Below are 26,089 nucleotides of genomic sequence, written 5' to 3'. Positions count from 1 at the left end.
CCAGACTTTTGAAATAAAAGGATAAAGTGTAGGCATTCTGGTTAGGATTCATACATCAAAGGATCCAGCCTTTCTGGTTGGTACACCAGGGAAGCCTCAGAAGCCTTCTCCTTCAGTGTAAACTGCTGAGGCAGCTGGGTACAATCTACAATGCAAAATTAAAGGGTAACTTTAAAGCTAAATTGAAAACTGAATTACTCAAATAGAAAGCCTCACGCATCTTTATGGACAAACAACTCAGTCTAGACTTGACCAGTATGCTCACACCTACAGTTGGATTTATTTTTGTGTAGTTGAGGTTTTACATTTGAATGTGATTTAGAAGAGCTGTGTAGTGTGCTTTTGTAGTTAATTATATATTTGAAGTGCAAGGAAGATACGGAAAGGAGGAGACTGGGCATGTCTACTCACACAAGTTATACTGGTTTATCTTAAATGAGTGTAGTTAAACTGGTGCAACTCATTGCATTTAAAACAAGGGTTGCCAGATGTCTGGTTTTGAACCGGACAGTCCAGTATTTGACCTTTCTGTTCAGGAAACAAATTGAGAAAATATAAATGAGAAAATATAACTGTCCGGTATTTTCTAAATACGATGTAATGTAGATTGTGATGTAATGTCAAGTGTGTCCGGTATTTTTGTTGAAACCATCTGGCAACCCTATTTAAAACTGGTTTTATCAGTTTACCTTGCGCATGCAAATTCACTAGTGCAAGTAAGTCAAACTTAAACTGATTATAAGCATGTCCATATGCAAACTGTTCCTCCAGGGCTTGGCTAGAGTAGGTTCTAGAACTGTGGTGGACAAAGAGGCTGCCAAGGGCTGGCCCACGGATGCCCTGGTGCTCCCCTACCCTCAGGCCAATCAGGGCTTGCGGGCGGGAGGAGCACTCAAAGTGTCTTGCTTCCTGCTCCTGCCATGCAAGGGATGTAATCAGCACTTTCCTCGCACCCCTTGCAGGCCAGAGAGTGAAAGACTTTGTACGTTCCTCTTGCCCCCAGGCCCTGATTGGCGTGGGAGTAGGGAGAGTGTGTGAAGTCTCCTTCTACCCTACATGGGATGTACAGCACTTTCATTCTGCATGCCCCTTGCAGGGTGGGGAGCAGGCAGTGAAAGTTCCCTTTTTCCTCCTGCCCCCAGGCCTTGATTGACCTGGGGTGAGGGGCGTGTGCAAAGTCTCCTCCTACCGCAAGGGGGGTAGGTGTCTAGAGGAAGCCACCAGCTGTTCTGAACAGCTGGCGGTTCTCTGTGGGTGGGGAGAGAGCGGGGCAAAGACTTGACATGCTCTCCTACCCCCAGGCCAATCAGGGTCTGTGGGCAGGGGAGCATGGAAGTGTTCTGGCCTTGCCCCCTCCGCCCGAGGCCCCGCCCCTTCCAGGATGGCCTGGGGCCACTTCAAAAATTAGTAAAGTGCCCCCCCATTTAAAATTATTGTCCACCCCTGTTCTAAAAGGTGGAGGTGGCCAATATACCCAAAGAATGCCAAGAGCTTGGATTTGTAAACACTCTAAATAAATAAAAAATATGTAAATAAATAAAACTGCTGACATTTTTGTATTTGAAGAGGAAAAGACTGATGTTTTGAACTTCATTATATATTTTGCTGCTAGGATTTGGTACTGTAGCTGAAACAGATATAGCTTCTAACTGTGATTCACCTTCACTGTAGTTGTCAAACCCATTATGTTAACCTTTCACATTTTCCCCATTGTTGCTTTTCATCTTTAATTACTAACTTCATAAAGAAGAGGCATAATAGTTTTTTTATCTGAAGTGGCCAAAGTTTCCCCAGAGAAGATGTAGTATTATGATGAGCACAAGATTGCCATGTAAGAAATTTAATAGTGTGTAACACAAATTAACACTGTTATAACCATTTAAAAATAGCATTTGAATAGAGAGTTGTGTGCAGTGTTTCCTGTATAAAAGGTAAACTTTTGCTTTTTTTCCCTCTTGATCGACATATTTTTCTTTTAACAACCTTCTTTCCCTTTCCTATTGATTTGTGTTTCAGTAGTGTACAGATCTCTACAAATGTAAACTGTTAAGCTGACTTTGTCTCTGGTACATGGTCTGAACAGTAAGATATTACACAGACTAAATGAAGGAAGTAATTACCGTAGTAATACTGTGGCAACAGTTCTACCTACTGTTGTCAAGGCACCCCAGGTGTGTTCAGTTGCAGCTTGGCTCTGTTATGTTAATTAGACCTCTGGAAAGGGTTGTAGTCTCAACAGTGTGTGGCATTGTGTGTGTTGGAGTACCAGTGTTAGAACTGAGACACCTGTGGGTTCAGATTCTGTGGGAGACATTTATTTTTAATTACTTTTTTTTATATGTAAGTAAGGGTGGGTGATTTACCTCTGATACCTCACCAGAAAGGGTACATGTGGGGCTGGTGGCAGTAGGGAGTAAACTGTTCCTCTCCTCTCCCTTGCATATGCAGCCTACCTAGTAGGGCAGACAGTTGGATAGGTGGGAGAACTGGGCTTCCACATAGCTAGAGTTGCTTCAGGGAGTATTCTCCCCTGCTGCTATGAAAAGATCCACTAGGGAGCCAGAGGGCAATGAGGAACAGATGGATTAGGATAACAATCTTGAATTTGGAGAGAATCCTCATTCTATCATGACAGAACACACAGGCGTAAGTGTTTAGCAGCATCAGCGCTACATTGGGTTGTTGTAAAATATCCATGTTGCGTAGAAGAATAGTTAAGGGGACTGTCACTGTAGTATTTCCTTTAACTCTAGGACACACATAGGAAACACTACCAATACAGAAGCAATGTTGTTGAGGTGTCTCAGTCAGCTTTCATAGCAGTGCCTCAGGATTATTTGAAGCTATTTTAATCCCACTACAATCCTGCCCAGCAGTATCTACTCCTGTTGGCCCCAGTGGGATTTATCACGTGCCAACCTGGTTCCAACGTATCTTAGATTTGTATAGGTTCAAATATGGAGCAAAGTGACAAAATATTCCATACATGGCTCTGCTTTTAAAAGATTAAAATATTGCAAACTTTAATACGATGTGTGCCATTCTAGTTACTGTGTTATATCAAGTACTTATTGTTTTGATAAAAATTATTCTGATACTTAAAATTTTCCTTCTGTGCTGCTAGTGAGAGACTGTAAAGCTTTAATGGCAATGTCTGGTAGAGTTGTTCATTTCAAAGACTCCTAAGCACAAACAGAGGAAGAGAAAATATCATTTTTAAAGGAATTTAATAACACATATGGTGTTTAAATGATTTTACAAGACTGCATAAAATAGCAACCTGTTTGACAACAATTGATATACAGGTTGGACCTCCCTGAATGAGGGAGTTTGTTGGGCCAAGGGAGGTCAATTCCACCCTTCTGCTGACCGACTCAGGGCTCTCCTTGGGTTCATCAGCAGAGAGCTCTCCCAGGCTCTGCTGCCCTCACGGCGTCTGGGGTTCCATTTTTGCTGGGGCCATTGGTGCTGTCACTACCCCTTCAGCTCTGGGGCTGTCGGGGCTCCGCAGCACCAGGGCCACTGGGTCGGTGGGGCTCTGCAGCCCTGGAGGCTTCCCAGGCCTTTGTGCTCCTGGCACCATTCTGGCTGCTGGGATCCTAGGGCTCTCTGGTCCAGGATACAACTGTATTACATAGCAGAGCTAATTTCATACTGTCTTCCACCCTTGTGCAGAAGAAGTTGAAGAAGAGTCCGAAACTACAAATGAGGTTGATTTGACTGATAAACAGAAGCATCAGTTGAAGCACAGAGAGCTCTTTCTTTCTCGCCAGTATGAGTCCCTTCCTGCAACACATATCAGGTAAAAAAAGTTTTAAGAGTATCTAATTTTTGGCGGTTGCAATGAGTTGTCCACTCTGCCCACGAGCATGGCCCGACAGTTTGGGGATTGAGCTGGAGACTTGTATAGCTGGGATTGCAATCCTGAGCTGTTTGTGACAGGATACAAAGATTTAAAAGGAAATTTGATCCAACCCATTTGTTGATAACCCTAAAAGATATAATGCCTGAATTTGGCTAAATGTTACAAGAGCATTTCTGCTATCATATCCTTAGAGATCTTTTATATTTAAACAACATTAAAATTTATAGTTTGGGGGTATAGATTTGACATCCTTCTACCCATATCTTCCTTCATTTTTCAATAATCTGACAATTCGAAATAACTAATTCGAAATAACGCATCTATACACAAAAACTATTTTGAAATAGCGTTTTGTTATTCTGAAATAGTGCGGCCACACTGAGTGGACCCAGAACTGAAGTTAAGGCTGGCCAGAACCAGTGCCATCAGGGCATCAAGTTGGGACTTAATGTGTGGGGCTGCTGCCTGAGGCTAACTGAGCTCCATACTTAAAGGGACCCTACCCTCACCCTGGACAGACAGTTCTCAGGGTTCCCCGCTTGCTTGTTTACCTCGATGAGGGACAGCAAAGCAGTCCTGTCTTGGAGTGCCCTGAGTGCCCGCACTCGGGACACCACAGCACTAAGCCACATGGAGCCAGAGCTACCCCTGGGCATGACGGTGCATCTCGTGGGGTCATTGCCATCAGACCGGCTGCACTTGCTGCAGGCTGCCATCCGGGGGTCCACTGGGGGGCTGTCAGGATCCAGGAGGCCCCGAGGGAGAGAGCGTCCACCCCGAGGAGCCCTCAGAGCCTCCCTGGTCCTCCCCACTGGGGGCTCGTGCCTCATTCCTCCCTCACATCCTTCCACTGACCCGTCCCTAGCCCCCCTTCCTGATGTCAGAAATAGAAACTGGATTTATTGAACCAAACTGGGGGGGATGGACCTCTGGGGAGACTGGGAAAAGGAGGTGGGCAAGGGTGTCAGCCGACAGTCAGGGCTCCCTATATCTGTCCCTTAAGACCGGCTGAAGTTCTTTTAAATTGTGCTTGGTTCTGTTACAGCAACTGACGGAGTCAGGTTAAAACTTAAACAGTTACAGGTTTATTAAAGAAGCTTATAAATCATATGGTTACAATGGCTATTGCTCTATTTCTTAACTACTAGCAAAATATAGATACTGCTAGCAAAATATAGATCTTAAAAATGGTTACAAAGAAGATAAAGATAGAAAAATAGAAATAATGGTACCAAGTAACAGCTTACTCTTTCTATGTGTACACTTAAGACAGAGGACCACATCCAGGTACAGTTTTTACCCCCTTCTGTGCCTCTCGACTCCAGCATGTCAGGCCAGGGCCAGTCCCTCAATTCCTAGGAAAGACGAAAATACGAGGTGGGCGTCCCCATATAACCTCGGGAGGTCAAACACCTAACCCGACCAGCAGGTAGAGGGTAGAATGACACTCAAAGTGAGTGTGTGTTGGGCCCATCTTTTATACTCATGGGGTCACGTATTTCTCTTTCTTATCTGTAATGCCAATTGGTGCTGGTCTGTCTGCTGTGAGACCAGTTCTTACAAGGGAGTTGTGAACTTAATTTACACTTGTAAGAGAGATAACTAAATTGGAATTACTGGGGATTCTTTTCTCAGTGGGAAATTCCTCTTCCAGGGACTGTGTGTGTGTTCGAATCAACATAGGTGCCAGCCGGTGGCAGTTCTCGCAGCCTCAAGGCCAGCTTATTGCCTTAATCACTCTCTTCTCATATCTATGTTTCAGCTTCTCAGGATCAGATGAGCCAGCATAGACTATGCTGATTTTATTGCTCCTTCTCTGTCCTGTATGCTTCAAGGAGGCAAATAAGATGGATGTGATGGAGGCGGGCTGTCTGGCCACATTGGGGAAGAGAGAGAGTGGGAGAGGGGAGGGGGAAACCAGGGAGGAGGGAACTGGAAGGGAGAAGCAAGGGGAAGAAGGGGGAAGGGAAGCTCATGGCTCAGGGTTGGGGGTCTCACCAGACCAACATGACTTTCATGCAAACCTGCTCCTGGGTTCGCATGTGGCCTTTGGTGGCCAGGCTGGCAGCTATCCTACTATAGACGGCCATGTTCCTCCAACTAGGGCTGAGATCATGGAAGTTGGGGGCATCCCCCCCCAACCTTAATAAGGTCCATGATCTCCACCCTGGACCAGGAAGGCACCCGCCTTCTCCAGTCCCTGTCAGGCTCCTGTGAGCTGGCAGACTGCCCTTGGGGAGTGGTGGAGGGCTGGCTGCCAGTGGCTTGCTGGCTCATGTTTTGGGGCCACTGGGTCGGGGGCTCCGGTGTCCACTGCTGGCTCTGGGCTGGCAGGCTTGGAGCTGGCCCCTTTAATGTCTCCGGGGCTGAGGGAGAGGAGAATAAGCTTTCCTGGTTGTGCCCAGAGTGGCCACCAGGGCTCTCTGGGAAGGGCTGTAGGCCCCCTATTTCTAATTAAGTGTCTACACAGCACTTAATTCGAAATAGCTGTTTCGAATTTGGCATTACTCCTTGTAGAATGAGGTTTACCAAATTCGAAATAAGGGCTCCACTATTTCGAATTTATTTCAAAATAGTGGTTTGCCTGTGTAAATGCTATTAAAGTTAATTCAAAATAACTACTGTTATTTTGAATTAACTTTGTAGTGTAGACACATCCTAATGAGACTAAAAGGGATGCTGCGATAAAAGAAACAAGGAACAAAGGTAAATGGAAGAGAAGGGTACAATTATAGGCTGGTAATGCAAGGCAATTTTGGGTCTCCCAGTACATCCAGTCTAGTCTGTTACTTGAGAAGTCATCAGTATTTCGAAGCTTGTCCACTTTGGCCAAAGGAAGTACAGTAAAACTCAAATAGTCCAGCATCCAGTTGTCCGGCACTCCTGATAGTCCGGCATCAACTGGAACTGATCAGGTCAGCCTCTCTCACGGCTGGGCCACTATGAGCCGCATGCGCGTTCACGGCCCGCACTGTTCCGCTCACGGTCCCCAGCGCACACAGCGTTCAGCCTGCCCGTGCTAACAGCAGGCCGCTGAGCACAGGCAGCTGCTTTGGGACCCGGACATAAGGTTGGGGGAGAAGGGAGATTGAGTGACAGCAGGGAGGGGAGGTGTTTGGCCCTGGGGAAGAGAAGAAGAGGGGAGGGGGATTGGATTGCGCACAGCATCCTGGTCAGCTCATTGAAAAGCTGGCCTCTCAGCGCACATTCCCCAGCGCCTGGAGGGAGACGTATGGCTGTACCAGCGGCTCTGGGACCCAAGCATAAGGTGGGAGGTGGGGGGAGGAGAGGGGTTGGGTTTGGAGTATGCCCCCTTATAGTACCTCCTGGTACTCCGCCATATACGATAATCCGGCACCACCTAGGTCCCAAAGATGCTGGATTATCGGAAGTCCACTGTACTTTGCATTGCACAGGAGAGGGCATTTGTGGTCTTAGAGGATACAACCGAGGACTAGCAGTTGAATAGAACAAAAATATTTCCCAGCTCTGTCACAGTCTCACTGTATGACTCAGTTTTTGTATCTTTGGGGGGTTTTTTTCACAGGCAATTGCAGGACAGTAATCTACCTTTGTGCATTTTAACTTGATTTTGTCCTAAGATAAACCACCAAGGGTACTTTTAGTGCATGATAAGAGTGTCCACACAAGGAGTTCCTGCAGAATAGGTAGTGTGCTATAAATTGACGCATAACTCGTTGCAGTTATTTCCCTGTAGACAAGCCCTACGAAATGGAGATAATACTGCTCACTCAACATTTCATCTAACTGAAATCTGTACATGAAAATCACTCTTATGTATTATTATTTATTACAAGAGAACTCCTGCTCTAATAGAACAAATTGCCTTTGTTCACCTTCCAGTGCAAAGATAGCTATAATATTAGGAGCAAGTAGAGTAGAACATCACTAGCTCACACTTCGCTACTCTTCCCTTAAAATGCTACTGTATATTGTAGATATGTGGAGGTGTAACCATGTATAGAGGCAACAGCAGGGTGGGCCAGGGAGAAGGGGGCAGCTGGTACGCAGAGGAATGTGAAAGTATAACCATGTACAGAGGCAGCAACAAAGGAGGGCTGTCGGTATGCAGATGGATGTGAAAGTGTAACTCTGTACAGAGGCAGCATTTCAGGATAGGCTAGGGAGGCAGGCAAGAGCCAGTATGCACAGGGCTTAAAAGTTTCAGTGGTTACATGGTTACTTAATTACACACATTTTAACATCCCTAGTATGCTGTAGTAATTACACAGTGTAGCGCACACATAAAAAATGGTGTTTTCTTCTACTTCTGAGCAAAAAATAGTAATTTTGTAGTGTGAGTTACCAAGACCTGAATTACTTTTTACCTTCCTGAACAAGTGCATGTACTGTAATGAATTTCTAAAATGAAACTACGTTTATCAAAATACATGGACACAATATTGCATTTTCCTTGCTTTGAATGATGTTTATTAATTTACACAGTTCAAATTCCCAGTACTTCTCTCAGTTTTTAATATGAATTAGTGAAAAAAGAGGAAAAAATTGGTGGGGAAATAGAAGGGCCCTCTTCTTTTTTCCCCCTCTCTCACCTCAGTAGTACTCACTCAAAGAACCAGAGTGTCAGGGAATAAAAATTGTCCTAGCTCCAAAATGGAGCTATGTGGATTTAAATCACCAGAGGTTTTAGCCCTTCAAATGGAAAAGACATGTAGTACAGATGGCAGAGGAGAAGGTCATTCAAATAAAGGTGATGAACACAGAAGTTGACAGGGGTACCAAAATGAATTAAGTTAGAGGTGAGTAACTTAATTTTGTTGCAAAAGCAGCGAGGAGTCCTGTGGCACCTTATAGACTAACTGAAGTGTTGGAGCATAAGCTTTTGTGGGCAAAGACCCACTTCGTCAGATGCATGTAGTGGAAATTTCTTTTGAATATTCAGACTAACACGGCTACCTCTCTGATACTTAATTTTATTGGTGGACTTGCCTTTCTCATTTGCTTTAGGCTCCCAGTTCTAATGCAGAGCTTAAAAATTGTCCAACATCTTCTCCCATGATGGAAACTACCTGTGTTGCTGTTCTTGTAATTTAAAGGAATAAAAAAATGTTTTACTCAGCTGAGCACATAATATATTTAATTGATTTACATCAACAAACAACTTTCTAGTTAAAAAGTTTTTAATAATGTAACTGAGTACACTTCCCTTAGTTTTGCAACTCCTTTTTGCCCATGCTTTGTTCTGTTCCTTCATGGTCTAACTTGTTTATTCTTAAATTACTGAAATGTGCTTTCTGAATTAGCTCTACTTTAACATTTTTTCTCTTGGAATATAAATTATGTTTAATTTTCCTTTTTGGGAATGTACTTTGAAAGATTAGAGACTTGAAGCTTCTTTCTCCTATACACTGAGGACCCTTTACACCATGGTGTAACCTTCAAGTGGGTGTATCTTGAAGCCTTTTGTCAGTTTGAAGTTAATGAGTCACAGCAGTATAAAGCCATTGTAAGTGAAAGGAGAATCAGGCCTTCAGAGTTCAAAACTTGGATTTTTTAAATTATTTCTAAATTTGTCTGATTATAAATTAATTCAGATAACTTTTTTCTGAAGCAAAATCAAATAAATGATAGCTGACCCCCCATTTTTTAAATATTGTGAATAGTTAAGCTAGATAAATTTGCTAGACCCAAAGAGCCATGTTTTACAAAAGCCTAGATGTTTGGTAGGGTATGCCTGCACTACAATTAGATTTCCATGGCTGGCCCATGCCAGCTGGCTCAGGCTAAAGAGCTGTTTAATTGTGGTTAGGTGTTCGGGCTTGGGTGGCAGCCTAACTCTGGGACACTCCCACCTCACAGTTCTAGAGCCCAGGTTTCAGCGTGAGCACAAATGTCTGTACTCCAGGTAAACAGCATCTCAGCCTGAGCCTGCATGGACCAGCCACAGGTGTCTAATTGCAGTGTAGAAATGTCTTTAATTCCATTAAATAAGACATGCCTTGGACTAATTTGGCTCTCCCTTTCTCACTGTAATTCTAAAATCTATTTGGTTTTGGTACTTAAATGAATGCAAGTTGTTGAAGGGGAGTGGTAAATTATGCCTAACTACATGTTGGTTAATTTGACCAGCTAACAATAACCAGTAATTTGTCAACGAGTAAGTATAAACTGTAAAAATAAGGTCTAAATATCTAACACTTTTGTAACAGGTTTGTTTTTAAGATGCCAACTTTTGGCTGTATGATTAATATGTCCTTTTCCTATGTGAAATGTTTTAGCTCCAATTAAGTTAACAGGAAACTGAAAAGAGAATGTATTCTATTTAGAACTAGTATGTATCTGAAAGTTTAATACAGTAAACTATAGTTATTATATGACATTAGGGTTTTTTTATTAACTTATAGGAAGCTTAATAACACAGCATCCAGGGTTTATTTGTTTTGCATCATAATTTGGCCTGTTCAACCATGGCATTTAAATTGGTCTTTCTGTTGTAATTGCTACCTAAGCACACATGCTAGAAAATAATGAGTGTGTGCAGTGATTTGAGTAGAATATGATGGATACAATGTTTACTGAATAAACAGTTTTGTTTTGTTCCTTCATGTTGTGCTTCTAACTTTGATTGCTTTATTTTTTGTGATGTTTCTGCATTTCAACATAACTTGTAAGGTTCAAACAGTTGAATATGTGTAGAGAATATGTATAGATTTATTAACTGTTCTGTATCATTGATGCACAGAATTTGTATTTTTTCCTTTTTATGGTCCCAAGAGTTAGGTGGGAATTGGGGAAGCTAGTTTTATGCTTAAGCTGTCTGAGATTTGAATTAATCTCTGAAGCCATTTGTAATTGCTCTCCGAACCCAACATACTTAAAAATAAAATATTCCTTCACAACCATATGAAGGAACATTGTTACTACTATTAACTTACTCAACACTATGTGTAGTACCTTTTTCATGGTCTTTGATTTGTACCTATTAATAAATGTTCTGGTTCAGTTGTAATTTCTTGCTGTAATGTTTATTTGGCTTTCTCCTCAGAAATCTGGGTTAAAATAACATTAGCATCTCTCAGACTGTTTTGTTGAACAGTTAAAAAACTTATAAAGTGTAATGCAGTAGGAGTTGTGTGGGGCTAAACAGTCTGCGTTGGTTTGGGAATAGAAAAGTGTTTTAAAACCAATGAGTGTTTGTGAAAACAAGATTTCAAACAAGCAGGCTTGCTGATCTAAATGTAATTAATGTTAAATATCTTTATTGGAAGATGTCAGTTAATTGGTTGATAAATACAGTTGTGTGTTTTTTGTGTTGGAGAAATCAGTTTGGACAGATGGGTAATAATGGTAATTCTCTTAATCACAGCTAGGTGAGAAACAATTACCATGACAGTATCAGAAAGAAATCAGGCAAGTTATTTACTGGTCAGTATTCTTCTAGGTTAGGGTGGGGAAACATTTTGACCCAAGAGCCACATCAGAGTATAGAAATTGTATGTAGGGCTGCACCTACGTGTAGGAGCCAGCCAGAAAGGGGATCTGTCACTGCTTCAGTAGGGCAAGTTCCAGAGCTTGCCTCCCAATGGGACCTTGAGGACTGGATTAAAATGGTTGGCGGGCTGGATGAGGCCTGCAGGCCATAGTCTGCCCCCCTCAACTTTAGGTCAATTCAGAGCAATTCAGAGCAGCTCCTATCCAGGAGCAAACACTTAGCTGCTGTTTCTTGCTGTGAGCCACATGGTAGAATTTCATAGATCTTTAAGGCTGCAAGGGGCCATTTTGATTATGTAGTCCACCCTCCTGCCTACCACAGGCCACAGAATTTCATGAATTAGTTCTTGGATCAATCTCAGCAACTTGTGGTTGCGACACAGCCAATCTTGATTTGAAGATTCTGAGGAATGGAGAACCACATCCTTTGGTAACCTGTTCCAGCACAGTCTCTTATCGTAGCAAGAAGCTATTTTTTCCCCTGGATTTTGGGGATTTTAGTAAGAGAATGCTTGGGTATACCTGTCCTCAGATCACATTATATTCTGGCCTGGGGAGAGAAACTGTTTCAAGATGCTACACAATTTGCTGAACACTGGGTTGGAGCTCTGAAATCAACAGAGCTGCCAAATATTATGCATCTCCAGGTGCAATCTTTTATGTAATTTTTTATAAAGAACAAGTGTGCATAGTTGCAAATAATTAATACATAACCATAAAATTAATCTTAACAACTTTTCTTGGCATTAGTACTGGTGAAAGGCATTAACTCAGCCTGTGGCAGGTTAAACTATGTTCTATGTTTATCTACAGTCAGCTGCAGCAAGACAAGTTTCCCACATGCCCACGCCTCGTTCCTTACGTGGGGTTGTTGGGCAGAGCTTCCCTAGAGCAACAGACGAAGCTCAGTCTTTAGTATCTGATAACTTAAAAAGGTTTTTATCTCTTTCTCTCCCCATTAAGATCCTTAAGGCCTCAGAGCAAGCACACAAAAGTTACAAAATCAGTTACTAATGTAATTGCAATTCTGTCTCACTTTGTATGTGCATTATGATAAAGTCTTTAATTATGTGACTATGTACAATGCTTTTCACTTATGTGATCCATAGGATTTGAACCTACGATCTTTAGACTCAGCTCAGACCTCGTGGACTTGAGCTGGAGAATCAGTTGACAGTGGAAGACAATATTCAGTATCAGGGGCTCTCATATTTCATTCCACTGTGACTCCCCTCTAACAACAGTAATTACTGTACGACCCAAGGAGCAGGAACCAAAGTCTGAGCTTACCTGAGACCTGCCACTCCATATACAGAGGCCAAAGTCTGAGCTCCACTGCTCTGGGTATGGGGGGCTTCAGCTCCAGGGAGGGAGCCTGTAACCTGAGCCCTGCCACCCATAGCTGAAGCTTTTGGGCTTTGGCCCCAAATGGTGGGACTTATGCTTCCACCCAGGGGCGGATATAGGGCAGGGTGAACGGGGAGGCCGCCCCGGGTCCCGCACTTAAAAAAAGCCCCGCGCATGTGCCGTGGCAAAGGGGGAGCCCCACGGAGTTATGCTGCCCGGGGCCCCGCAAAACAGTCATCTGCCCCTGCTTCTACCCTGGGCCCCTCCAAATCTCAGCCCGTCCTGGTTACATGGTTGCTTAATGACACTCATTTTAACATCCCTAGTTTAAAGGGAGACTATGCAACCTTTCAGGTATCTTATTTATACCTGGGTAGGAGTCTGATCCCTGGATCAATAGAGCTTTGAGTGTGAGAGAAAGATTCAGGTAGACATGACAGTGTTGCCAAATGTGTGAATGCCACATCAGGTCTGTGAGACTTGACAAGGCTGTGTCAGACATCTGCCTCCACAGCAATTGGGAGTGGAACATGATGTAAGAGGATCTCCTCCACATCTACCCACAAAACCCAACCCACTGTATCCCTGCTTCTGCATCCCTAACCCTTGCCCCAGGTCACAACCCAAACTCCTGCACCCCTCTGCCACCCCAGTCCTTTGTACTGGGTCACACCCAACCCAAGTTGCTCCCCAAGTTTCCTTCAGCACCCAACCTCCATCCCAGACCCCACACCTCTTCTATTAATATCATGGAAGAGTGCATCCCTTGACAATTTACCAAATTCTTGGAATGGCACCCCATAAAAAATTCTTGCCCTAATCTAATGCAACCCGGGGAAAAATTCAAAGAATCTAGCTACTGAGATAGTTGTTAACCTTTGTTCTGAGTTTTTTTTGTCACGTTACTGGATTTTAACAGGAGCAGCCAGATCACCGCTTCACCCATGGGGGGTGGTATTTGCCCCAAAGTGTATACAAAGGGGGCATGTGAGGTGTCAAACAAAAGCTTACCTTCTACTGATTCTGTAGATGCTGTTCATGTAATTGTATAGTGTCTGTATTTGGGGTATAAACATGTACTCTGTATGGATGCTGGAAACTTCTCTGTCTGTGGCTGAGCAAAGCAGAGGAATGCTCAGCCAATGGATATGCTAACGAGCGAGGCTCCAGGGACAGTGGATCTCTAAATGCAAAAGACACACTTGGCCACTGACCATGTGACTCTCTCCAGCTTGGAAGAGACCAGGGATGGATTTAAAACGCCATGTTGCAGACTCCACTTTTTGCCTTCAGTTTTGCTCCAAATCCCCAGATGCAGCCTTGCTGGGAACCACGAACCGGAAAGAACTGTGGACCCATCTTGACTTAGGATATACACCAAAGACTTTTAAGCAAGCAGTTATAACATCTCTGCTATGAGCCTGCATTGAGAACTGGGTGATTTGATGCATATAGTGTTTGGGGCTGCCCCTCCCCAGGAATCTCCTGCTTGCGGTACAGAGCGGGGCAGGGGCGAGGATGGGGTGTTGATGTCAGGGTTCCTGCTCTCTCACCCTCTATCTTCATAGAATGGGGGAAGCACAAGAGGACTAGGGATGGAGGGCGTTTGCTGGCTGTTTTTGGGAGTTATGCAAGGCCAGGGCAGGGGTGAGCCTGCCTTAGCTCCACTGCACCACCACCCAGGAGCCCCCTGAAGTAATCAGCGTCCAGCTGGAGCCAGCTCGGAACCTCTGCCCCAGTTATGAACACCCCCCCCCCCACACACACACACTCAAGCTGCTGCCCCAGCCCCGAGCTCCCTGGACCTAAACTCCCTTACAGAGCCTGTACTCCCTCCTCCACCCCAAGCCCTTGACCCCGGCTTAGCTCAGAGCCCCTCTCATACTCCAAATCCCTTAGACCAAGACCAGAGCCTGCGCCTTAATCCCCTGCCCCTGCCTGGTGAAAGGGAGGGAGAATGAAGGAGGGAGGACGGAGGGAGCGGGGGCAGGGCCTCAGAGATGGGGCACGAAGGAGACGGGGCAAGGGTATTTGGTTTTGAGGTAGATCCTGGATTGCGCTTAAATTCAAAAAGTGATCTTGTGCTTAAAAAGGTTGGAGACCACTGATCTAGATGGTAGTTGGTCCTGCCGTGAAGGCAGGAGCCTGGACTTGACGCGTCAAGTTTCCCTTCCAGTTCTAGTGTTCTGTGATCCATTTGAAAATAAATAAATTTGATTCCTTGTGCATTCTATTTTTATTTATTTTTGGATCAAGAATTATTGAATTATTTTTGGATCACTAATTAGATATTTCTCAGTTGACTCATTTTATTTTGGCCCCAGACATAGCTCACACTTACACAGTTTTCCACTTTGGCTCTGATATTCATGTTTAGACGGTGACTGTTGAGTTTCTGTGGCTATACAGACCCCAGTAGTATTCAGCCATCAAGTCTGAGAGCAGAATCCATGATATTTCAGGCAGCAAAATAGGGAGGTCTGGCACCCTTGGTCGGACTGGTCCCAAACGAGGAAGTTTATAGGACCAGAGTTTGCCTGTGCTCATTGGTTAACCTTCATGATTACACACAAGCTGTCCTCCCCCAGGCCCTTGTGAGCACTGGCTTCCATGGAGTCTCCTTTGCCTCCCCCATCCCGTACTGCTGCCTCTGATACAGAGGCAGCAGCATGGGTCAGGTGAAAACTTTCTCCCCACGTGCATCAGCTCCCATGAAGTCACCTCCTCCGCGGTTAATGTATAACTGCTAAAATCTGCAGCATTTACACCTTTACAAAAAAAAAATACTTTTTTTTTCTAACATCCCTACCACCAGTCCGACTCTACTCCTGGGCTGGCTACTGGCCTCCCAGCCGGCTACCCCCATGCCACTGGTCCAGTTGGGCTCATGAACACGGCAGAGCTGCTGATCCCCTGTTGCACGGACTCTGCTAGAGCCTGTTGTCCTTACCAGCTGCCCTCGCCAGGCTCCTGGATGTCAGCCTTGTTGCCATGTCGGCCCACTGGGCTCTCAGCCCCACTGGAACCCATTGCTGTGCCAGAGCTCCTGACTGCCAGCTCCACTGCCAGCACTGTCAGAGCCTGCTGCTGATTTGGGCCAGCCAGACTCCCGCAGTAGGGCTCCCAGCCACTGCCTCCACTGCTCTTGCAGCACTCCCGGAGCCCGCTGATAAGTCGGCTCCTATGCCACCAGCCTTCCCAGCCATCAGTCCTTCTCTGGGACTCTTTTGTGCGGGTTCAACCTGTACTATTGTTTTAATGATTATCCAGTCTAATATAAACCAATCACAGGGTTAATCATCCCATCATTGCTTCCGAGTGTCAGTTGAAATTTTAAAAGTTAGTGTTCATTAATGATTTTCTTACATTAGGCCTCCTCTCCCCTTCCCCTGCATCATATTATTGGCAACTCTGTGTCAGTGGGGAACAGGTGGCAATTTTGTTGGACATTTGTGTGTTTTTTCTCTTTGCTTTTTCTTTTTAATTGTACAGTGTTTATGCTCTACATACACACATCTTCAATTTGTAGCTCTTTATTATTTGTAGTATGGCCTCTGGCATGTGTCTGACAATAAGAGATTGACCCAAGCCCCTTAAATTGGGTTTGAAATAGTGATGCATATGCATCTTTGCAATTATCAGTATATGCCGATAGAAGCATGTGTTCTGCAGGTATAGGAAGACTTCCTCCCTGAATGACATTAGCTATGTGTCAACTTGTCCTGGCATAGCTTGCACCTTCACTGTGGGTTTTGTTGGCATAGCTATACTGCTGGGACAGAGGGGTAATGTTTTTTTGTTCATACTCCTGACTGACACAGGTATACCAGTATAAATTTTAAATGTACAGTACAGGACAGGCATTTAAATTTGTAAAGTACAGTCAAGGACAGGCATTTATCCTTGACTGTACTTTAGCATAGAATGCAGACATGCTGGACTAGCGCCCCAACTCCTCAACCCGTATCCTTTTGTTGGCAATTTAAATACCAATATCAACAGAAATCTTACCTTCTAGTTTTAGAACCTGGTTCCTTCAAGCCTAGAGACATACTGCCATCTCCCTTATGTCCAGAGTGAGGTGGTGGTGGTAAGTCACGGACAATAAAACATTATGCCCATGCAGAGTTCCAGTACCTACTGATAAAGGTGGGTCAATGGGAAATGCTGCCACCTTGTTACAACTGGATTTAGCTAAATCATTTCTCATAACAATATGAAGGATCTTGAATTCAGTGAGCAAAACAGCATTTGAGTTCCTATCAATGATTCATCCAGATAGGGCATTTTAGTAGTTTTTGAACTCTGTGTTCTCATGCATGTACGGGGTTCTTAATGTGTATCCAACTGGCAGAAGGCATTCATTACAAATTTGATTTGGTGGGAATGCAATTTTTAGTGGACCATATGGGGCACTGAACTCCAAAAAAGTTTAGATTCACATTTTTCTCATCCAGGAAACATCTAAATTGTGTTAGGTAGCTCATGTGGAAAGGTATAGCTCCGGGGACCACCTCTTCCATTTGTTTTGGGAGTTATTTTATAATTTCTTGCTATAATTTTTGTTTATGTACCTGCTGTTACAAGAGATCCTCATTAAAATAAGTTTCACTTCCCGTAGTCTTTTACTTATCAATATCTTGGAATTTGTTAATTCATCATAAAATGAAGTTCAAACAGGCATACTTGAAACATTTCTAAGCAAATCATGTGAAAACATGGGACATTCAGAGTTTGTCACAAAATAGATGGAGTTATACTATGAATTTTGACTTCTCTTTTGTTAATTTTCCACAGCTGTTAACCCACTTTTCCATTTTTGCATATAAAGTAACTAATTTGTCATGTGTTTGCATTTCTTTTGAATTTTATGTCTATTTCAGTTGATGTATTGTTTGCTTTGGTGTGTGTTGTTTTTTCATTGCTCTTCTATCATTTTACTAAAGCTTTTATCCCACATCCTGTAGACTGTTGCTTATATACACTTCTGAGTGCCCAGATCAGCAAAAACTATTTACTATACTCATTTAGTATATTCTGCACACTCTTCTCTCTCTCTCTCTCTCTCTCTCTCATTTCTGTTTTACAATGTAACAATATACATTTTTACTTATTTTTAAACGAAAACCAGAAACCCTAAGTGTCGAATGTATGTTTTCTTGAAAAGTATGTACTTTTTATATATACAGCTTTAAAAAATACTAGCTTTTAGAAAAAATGTCCATTTCTTTTTTGTTTGTATAGGGGAAAATGCAGTGTTGCACTTCTGAATGAGACAGAATCTGTGTTGTCTTATCTTGAAAAAGAGGTAACACACATCACGAAATCCTTTCTTCATTTAGATTGTATAGATCTCATTGATATTTGTCTTCTCCCATTTATAGTAGGATTTTAGGAAATGCAGTACAATTTAAAAAAATCATTATTGAATCTTGTAAGAGATTGGTGAAGATACCTCCTGGCATTATAAGGACTGTGGATTAAAGTAATTTAATACGTTGTATTTTATCTTTATTGTTATAGTCAGCCGAATAATATTGTCACCTGGATATGAAAACTAAAATATGCAATTCCTTCAGATAAGTTAGAGACTTTTTAAAAAGTAAGTTTTAAAAATAGATGATTATAAAACCTTGTATATAAAATGCCCTTTTCAGTGGTTTTAGTTTTTTAATATTGGGCAGACACTTTTTTGGTTTGAAAACAGTATTGAGTTCATTTTCATAGTTGTGGTCCAGCATTGTTAAAGTATTGTAAGCCTGGTTCTCAAAATAATGCTTAGCTGCTACTCCAGTCAGCAGAGATAAAGGGCACACATGTACTGTTTTTGTGTAGATCTTACTCAGAAATCGATAGTGTTATCTGCTTAGTTGTAATTTGTAAAATTCTCTATGAAAGGGTAATTAATTAAGGGGGAAAAAGTAAAATTCAGAAGATAGTTTCCATCAGACATACCAAATTTTGGGGATAAATAACTGGTCATTGTACCTGTAATGTTACATTCTTATGAAATGTCTTCCAAACTTTTTTATTCACTGTAAGATACTCTGTATCAGCCATTTAATGAGGGCTACACTATTCAATATACTTAAATCTGTATTCATTAAAATATATTTTGTAGGCTTCTTTTTTGGCCTGCTTTTCCACCCTCAAAGGGAGCTTGAAAGGTCAGTAACTGTGATATTGAAGGGGTACAGTTTCCTTCTTGTGTTTGTAATTTTTAAATGAAAGAAGTTTGTAAGTTTAAAGTTAAATGAAGCAATCAAATGAATTAATATTATTGCAATATCTTTTCATTTTTAGGATGCTTTTTTTTATTCACTGGTATACGATCCATCACTGAAAACACTTTTAGCAGATAAAGGAGAGATCAGAGTGGGACCTAGATACCAAGCAGATGTACCAGACATGCTTGCTGAAGGTAAATATTTTTTTTGGCCTTTGAATGTTCAAACAAAATCAGCATATCACATTATTATTTCTATTGACTTGCAATGGTGAGAAATTCACCTTCCAAACAGAAAGACCATGGTTTGTTATTGTGAAGAACAGAAAAAACTAAATTAGAATACATTAATGGGGCACCAAGGGAGGTAAGATTGATTAACCAATGAAAAGATGTTATGAGTAAGTGAGCGTTTGAGCGTTATCTATGATATATACATGAGAGTTTGTGAGCAAACGAGTGTCTCTGTTCGTCCATCTGTTAAGAACTCCTCCTAAACGGTAACAGCTAGGAACCCCACCCAATTCATACAGAGACCCATAAAAAGAACTCATCCTAAACGATAAGAGGTAGGAGCACCAAATTTGGTATACAGCTTCCTCGCATCATAACTTAAAGCAGGGTTTGGTTGGCAAGGTGGGATGCTATGGGGATGCTTATGGGGAAGTTTCCACAGCCCCTGATTCATATAGGAACACACAGAACCATACAGAAAGGAGTCAGTATCACCGGTCAGGTGAAAGGGATGGCTGGGGGCATCCTTCTTCTTCCCCCCTCCCGTCCAGGACTGCCCCATCCCTAAGACTGCTTCCCCCTTTAGGGAGGGCGGGGAGGGGAAGTTGTATATGATGAGAGCTATATGATGAGAGGAAGCTGTACCAAATCAAGTTCTCTTGATTCATATGGGAACATTGCTGGCTGTTCCCCTTCATCAGAAAGTGAGGGGAAAGTGCACAGTTTGCTACATTTCTCTCTGACTGGGGCGTGCATGGGCCAAACAAACCTGGACCTGCCCCAGCTGGGGGACATGTACCTCTTCCCCAGCTGTGCCCACTGGATCTGCAGCAATCATGGAAGGGCATTTCTCACCTGGCCCCAGGGTCGTCTTTCTCAGAGGAAGCCTTCATACTCATCCCCAGTCCCACCCCAAAGCAATGATTTAAATGAAGAAAAACAAATACTAATTAAGAATTCAAGCAACACCAGGTTAATCTTCTTGTGGTATAATAAAGAGGATTTTTTTAACTGAACTTTTCTTTAGTTCAGTTGACTTATTTCAGGTAAGCCTCACAGGAAAAAAGTATTTTAGTATGAATATTATAGATCCTCTGGAGCAACAATAATGCAAAAGAAAATTGTATGGTCTCTTAAAAAGGCTTTGCATGCTGAACACATGGCCTTCACTTGTTAATTATCAGCTTACGTAACAAGGCTAAAGTGGTATTGTGATATCTTTTTTGTTCTGTAGCAGGGTTGAAATAAACATTTCTTCTCTGAAAACATCTTGAAAATCATTGGTCTTCTTACCTTGCTCATGTAGTTAGAAATTTTAAGAGTTCCATTAATCTTTTATATTTTATATGAATATTACATATGACATATATTAAAAGCTGATTTGTAATGTGAAGGATATGAACTTTGTTCATCATCTATTTGTAGTGCACATATATTGGCTTTGGAAATTTTATGAGCAGTATTTGTTACTTAGTTTTATGTGCTGATTAGAGTGGTACTAAAGGAAGCAGTTTTCTTGAGGGATGTCTAGCATATAAATATTATTTCCCAACAATCTTAGCTGTTGTTTATTTCTTAATAAGGAAACCTGTTTATAGCATTAATACAGTTGCACAAAGTCAGTGGGAGTTCTGAGTGCACATGTTTGAGGGGGCGTACAAACCCCACACTAGACAACAAGGGGCTTAGGGATTATTTTGGGCTCAACCAGTCGCACCCCACCGCACCTGCAGTAAATGCTCCATCTGCTGGAGGAAATAAAAGTCTTAAAAGTCGGTTCCCCCCAGCACCAGCTCCATGGTGCGGGGTACGGGGAGGGAGGCAGAGGCTCCACATTCTGGGACTTAGCATCTGCTGGAGCTCAGACCGCTGTGCCTATGCCTTTTAAATGTAGTAAGAACTAGGCGGCTCCTCGTACTATATTAATATTTGGGGGTAGGTCCAGGACCTGTGTGCCCAGTTCCTACTACATTTAAACTGCAGAGCTGCAGCGGGGGGTAGCTCCTGGACCCTGTCTTCCCTTATTGACTAATTGTGTAGTCAATACAAATTGTATTGACTACATAATTAGCTCATTACCTGCTTCTTAACATCTTTATATTCAACCGTATCACGGTGCCTGGGTAGAGATCACCATAGGGGAGAACACAGAGCTGCTTGTAGTAGGTCGAGCCTGTCCCATTATCTCGGGTTGGGATTGGGAACACTTCTCTGACATGTTGAGCAGGTATAGATCTGATCCTGGGAACTCAGAGGAAGCACTTGAGGGAACCAGGGTAGCTAGGGAACCCTAGCCCATGACACTGGCTGGAGTAGGCAAGAAGCAGGACCCCATCAAAGAGGACATGGTCCTGGAAGATCTCCCTAGGGAGGAGATGGTGCAGACCATGATCCAGGAAGAGGACTTCATGACCTGAGACACAGAGTTGTGAAGATGAGACCTTGAGCCACTTATAGGAACAACCTCCACTGGCTAATGGTGAGGTCCAGGAGGAACAACTATGTTGGAAGAAGGCCATCAGAAGTTTGGTCACAACTGATCTGGCCCATGACATCCCCCCCTGCAGCCACCTTAGACAGGAAAAGACCCTATCTAGCCCATATCTTAGACTGCTTCTTCTGGCCTGGTGAACATCAAGAAGTAAATTTTTGCAACTCCTGCCCTGAATGCTAGTTATTCAGGCCAAAAGTTGTGATGAAAGACCCCCTCATCCCTCTCCTGATTATCAGTGTCCCCTTTAATCACATTGGTATACGCCTGATCGGACCCCTGGAAAAAAGTGCCACTGGATACAAAGACCTGTTGATGATGGTTGAGTATGCTACTCGCTATTGTAAGGTAATCCCACTACATAGCATCAGTGCAAGGACTATTGCCACTGGACTATTGAAAGTCTTTGCTCAAGAAGGAGTTCCCAAGGAGATTCTCATCAAAGAAGGCAAAAAGTTCACGTCTCGTACAATGAAACAGGTCTATGATCTTCTGAAAGTAAAGACCCTCCACACCTCAGGTTATCACCTGAAAAACGGATGGCCTGGTCGAACACTTCAACTGAAGCAGATGCTAAAAAACTTATGCCAGAAGACCTGTGGCATTGGGATTAACTTAGTCCCTTCCCCCCCCCTTTCTATTTTCCATCCAGGAATTCTCACAATCCTCTGGGCTTCTCTCCAATTGATTTCTTGTATGGGAGACTGTCCTGGGGAGTTCTTGACCTAATTTGGGAAAAGTGGGAAAGACAAACTCCAAGAACTCAGAATGTCCTACAATATGTGTTGAGTCTCAGGGGGAGACTTTGAAATGGTACTTTGTCTGCAGAAAATCTCAATGTCCAGCAGACCTAGGAACACTCCTATAAGAAGGGAGTGTGGGGATGCACTTTCAGGCCAGGTGATGGGTAGTACTGTGCCTAAACTACTGAGCAAGTGGCAGGAGTTCTGTGAAATTGTGTGTCAAGCTGAATGGGCCAGACAGTTATGAAGTTAGACAACCTGACAAACAAAAGTGCACACAGTGCACACGCATCAATTTGCTGAATGAGTAGAAAGCCTATTCATAGCTCTGTGCCCACCTAAACTAGAACTGGGACTTCAAGTGCCTTATTCCCTGTTCCTACAGGCTGTACAGGTGGGGGAACAACTTAGCCCTGAACTAAGAGCCCAGGTGCAGAGCACAGTGAAAGCATTCCTAATGGTGTTTTCCTCCCAAGCAGCAAGGACCACCTCATGCATCACCACATCCACACTAAACCTGGACAGATCTTCTGGGAGAATCTCCAGTCGCTTCCCCAAAAGTGTGTGAATCAGGAAGTCCAAACCATATTGGAACTGGAGGTTGTTGAGGAATCCTGCAGTGAGTGGTGAAGCCATGTTGTGTTAGCCCCAAAGCCAGATGGCACTTTCCTGAAGTTGATGCAGAATCAGAAGGTCAATGCAATTTTGAAATTTGGCACCAACACCATGCCCTATGTGAATGAACTACTAGACTGAGTGAGCAAAGCTCATTATATCAACACTTTGCACTTAACAAAGGGGTATTGGTAAACCCACTCACCAGAATTGCAAGGAAAAAAAATGTCTTTGTCACTCTATTCTGCCTCTGCCAATTTTGAGCTATGATCTTTGGACTCCCTGGAGCACCTGCAACATGCCAGTACATTATGGACAAGCATTTGCAGTCCTATTACTCATATTCTGCAGCCTAGTTGGATGATATAATCATCTATAGCTGAACCTGGGAAGAACATCTGACCCAAGTGGAAGCCGTGCTCTGCTCCATGCGACGGGCTGAATCAGCAGTAAGCACCGAAAAATGTAGAGTAGGGAAAGAAAGAAGAAACTGCTTATCTGGGATACATTTTGGGAAAAGGTCAGATTTTGCCCTTTATAAATAAAATCCAGGCCCTCAAGGACACACCTTGCCCCACCAACAGGAAACATGTCAGAAGTTTTTTAGGACATGTTGGCTGACTACCCTGATTTGTACCAAGGTTCTCAATGGTGACCGCTCTTCTCACAGATCTGGTTACGAACAACAGCCCCAAGAATGTACATTGATCCTGTAGAAAGGTCTTTCAAGAATTGAAACAGCAAATCTGTACAGAAACTGTCCTATCCAATATAGACTTCACCTAAGGGTTCATTTTATGGACAGATGCTTCTGATGTGGGATCGGGGGCTGTTTTATCTCAGGAAATAAAAAGGGAGGAGCACTGTGTGCTCTGTTTGAGCTGCAATCTATTCCCACCAGAATGAGTCGGACATAGAGAAGGTCTTGATAACAAAATGGGTCATAGACTCACTCTAATACTATCTTCTAGGAAACCCATTCTAGCTCGTCACCGAACATGGCCTGTTAAGACAAATAAACATCATGAAGGACGCACCCCCCTGATGCTCTGATTCCTGTCTCTCCGGCCCTGTGTGTTCCAAATTCCGCACTGAACTGGGAAAGCCTTCCAGAATGCCGACCTCTTTTCCAGGGAACTGGGGGAATAATCAAATGGCCCCAACTTACCTGGCTCCATCTTGAGGGGATAGGGTGTATAAGCCCCACACTGAGGAATAAGGGGTCAGGGATAATTTTGGGCTCAACCAGCTCTGTTCCGCCAAACTTGCAGTAAATGCTAAATTTTCAGGAGCAACTAAAAGGCAGGGAATTAGTTCATTTGGGTGGCAGAAGCAGAGTTGAGCTGACCTGCAGCCTCCAGCTCCAGGAGAGCAGAAGGAAGCCTAGATTCCAATATAGCAGTCCAAAAGGCCTTTCTCTAGGGAAGAGGGAAACCCACATGGAGACAACCATAGGACCCTGTGGACTTAGGCATTGGTACCCCCTCTTACCTATTGTGTGTGCTTTCTCTATGAGGGGAAGACATGGACTAAGCTGATCCCATTGGGGTGGACATGAGGAAGAGCTGCCTAGGGAGGATAACTTTGCTTGGTTGCTAGACTACTGGTAGCCCAAAGGGTCCTGATGTGGAGCCTTCTGAAGTGGGAGGGCTTGGACTCGCCTCCCACAGCTCCCTTGGCAGTCAGGAGTTGCAGCCATAGCCACTATGCCACGCTCCCCAAGTGGGAGCCATTACAACATGGGATGTTAAAGTGCTTTTTTATTTCTCTTAAGTGTGCTGCTTGTTTTATTGGTTTTAAAAATTAGTCTTGTTCAAATTTTGTCTAATGAGCTGTGTAATTGAAAAATGATTTTTTTTTTCAGGAAGAAAGGCAGACTAATTTATTAAGGTGCACAGTGGCAGATCACTACATTATTATTGTGATTATATTATTTATTAGCTACTTGACAAGGTCTTTTTAGAGTTGCTTGTGAAAAATATAGGCTTACTACAAACCTGACAGGAATGTGATGCAATTTACTTGGTTCTAGGGAACCAAATAATTTGTTTGTTGTATAAAGATTCATACGACGGAAGAGAATGTTAACTAAGGATGTAAAGAGAGAGTGATGGTGACACTTTTGGGTATAGGATAGATCACTACCACTTCTCACAGCAATGAGGCGACCTTGTCTGTGCTCACAGGAGGGCAGGTGCGGTGAAGGGGGAACTTACCTCAAACTATTGGCTGCTGGCAATGTAAGTGCCTCATTCCAGGTTTCGCGAGGCAAGTTCTTCCCCTCTGCAGGCTAGCAGTTTGCACAGTCCAGCCATTAGGCTCCTTAAATGAGTTTTTGTTGCAGAGCAGAGTTTACCTGTGACTAAATCAGTACAGATAGTTAGCCTGAGAGTTCTGTTCTGCTCATGGAGCACAGACCCTTCCTGATTTGTACACTCCACTTTGTTATGCTTGAGTCCCTTGACTCCTGGACATCCACAGTGCACACAGATTTGCTGCCTGTGTGGAGCCAGTGCCCTCAGTTCACTAGCTTCCCCTCAATTGAACACTCTTCAAAGTACACAACATGTGCAGCACTGCAGTGGTGCAGTTGCAGCACTTAGTTTAGATCAGGGGGTGGGCAAGACAGCTTCTGGCCCGCTAAACCGTTTGATCCAGCCCACAGCCACCCTGCCTCTCCCACGCCCCCAGGCCAGTTGAGTCTTAGAATGGGAGAGTGTGCGAAGTCTCCTCCTGCTGCCAGGGGCACACAGTGTCTAAAGGGTACAGCCAGCTCTTAAAAAACAGCTGACGGGTCTTTCTAGGCACCACACATCCCTGGTAGGGCTAGGGCAGGAGGCAAAGACTTCACATGCTCCCCCACTCCCAGGCCAATCAGGGTCTGTGAGCAGGCGAACACGTGAAGTCTCCTGGCACCATCTCTTCTGCCTGAGGCACTGCCACTTCCAGGGGTGGCCCGTGACCACTTCTGAAATTCATGAAGTGGCCCCCCTTCAAAAATTATTGCCCACCTCTGGTTTAGAAGTTACCTCAACGGGCGAACTGGTTCAGAAAAGGGCAACAAAAATTACTAGGGGTTTGGAATGGATGTCATA

The 26,089-nt window shown here is 43.5% G+C and overlaps 1 protein-coding gene across 1 annotated transcript in view; it reads left to right on the top strand.

Moving 5' to 3' along the window:
• Positions 1-26,089, top strand: part of MTA3 (metastasis associated 1 family member 3) — a 181,248-nt gene that overhangs the window by 48,377 nt on the left and 106,782 nt on the right. The window contains exons 4-6 of the mRNA XM_006133984.2: positions 3,676-3,802; positions 17,930-17,993; positions 18,989-19,106. Of these exons, the coding sequence (XP_006134046.2) occupies positions 3,676-3,802; positions 17,930-17,993; positions 18,989-19,106 (309 nt within the window). The remainder of the gene's footprint in view (positions 1-3,675; positions 3,803-17,929; positions 17,994-18,988; positions 19,107-26,089) is intronic.

The sequence above is a fragment of the Pelodiscus sinensis genome, chromosome 3 (assembly GCF_049634645.1).
Source record: "Pelodiscus sinensis isolate JC-2024 chromosome 3, ASM4963464v1, whole genome shotgun sequence".
Classification (NCBI taxonomy): Eukaryota; Metazoa; Chordata; order Testudines; family Trionychidae; genus Pelodiscus; species Pelodiscus sinensis.
Note: the sequence above shows the minus strand (reverse complement) of the source record. Positions and strands in the feature narration are given on the sequence as shown.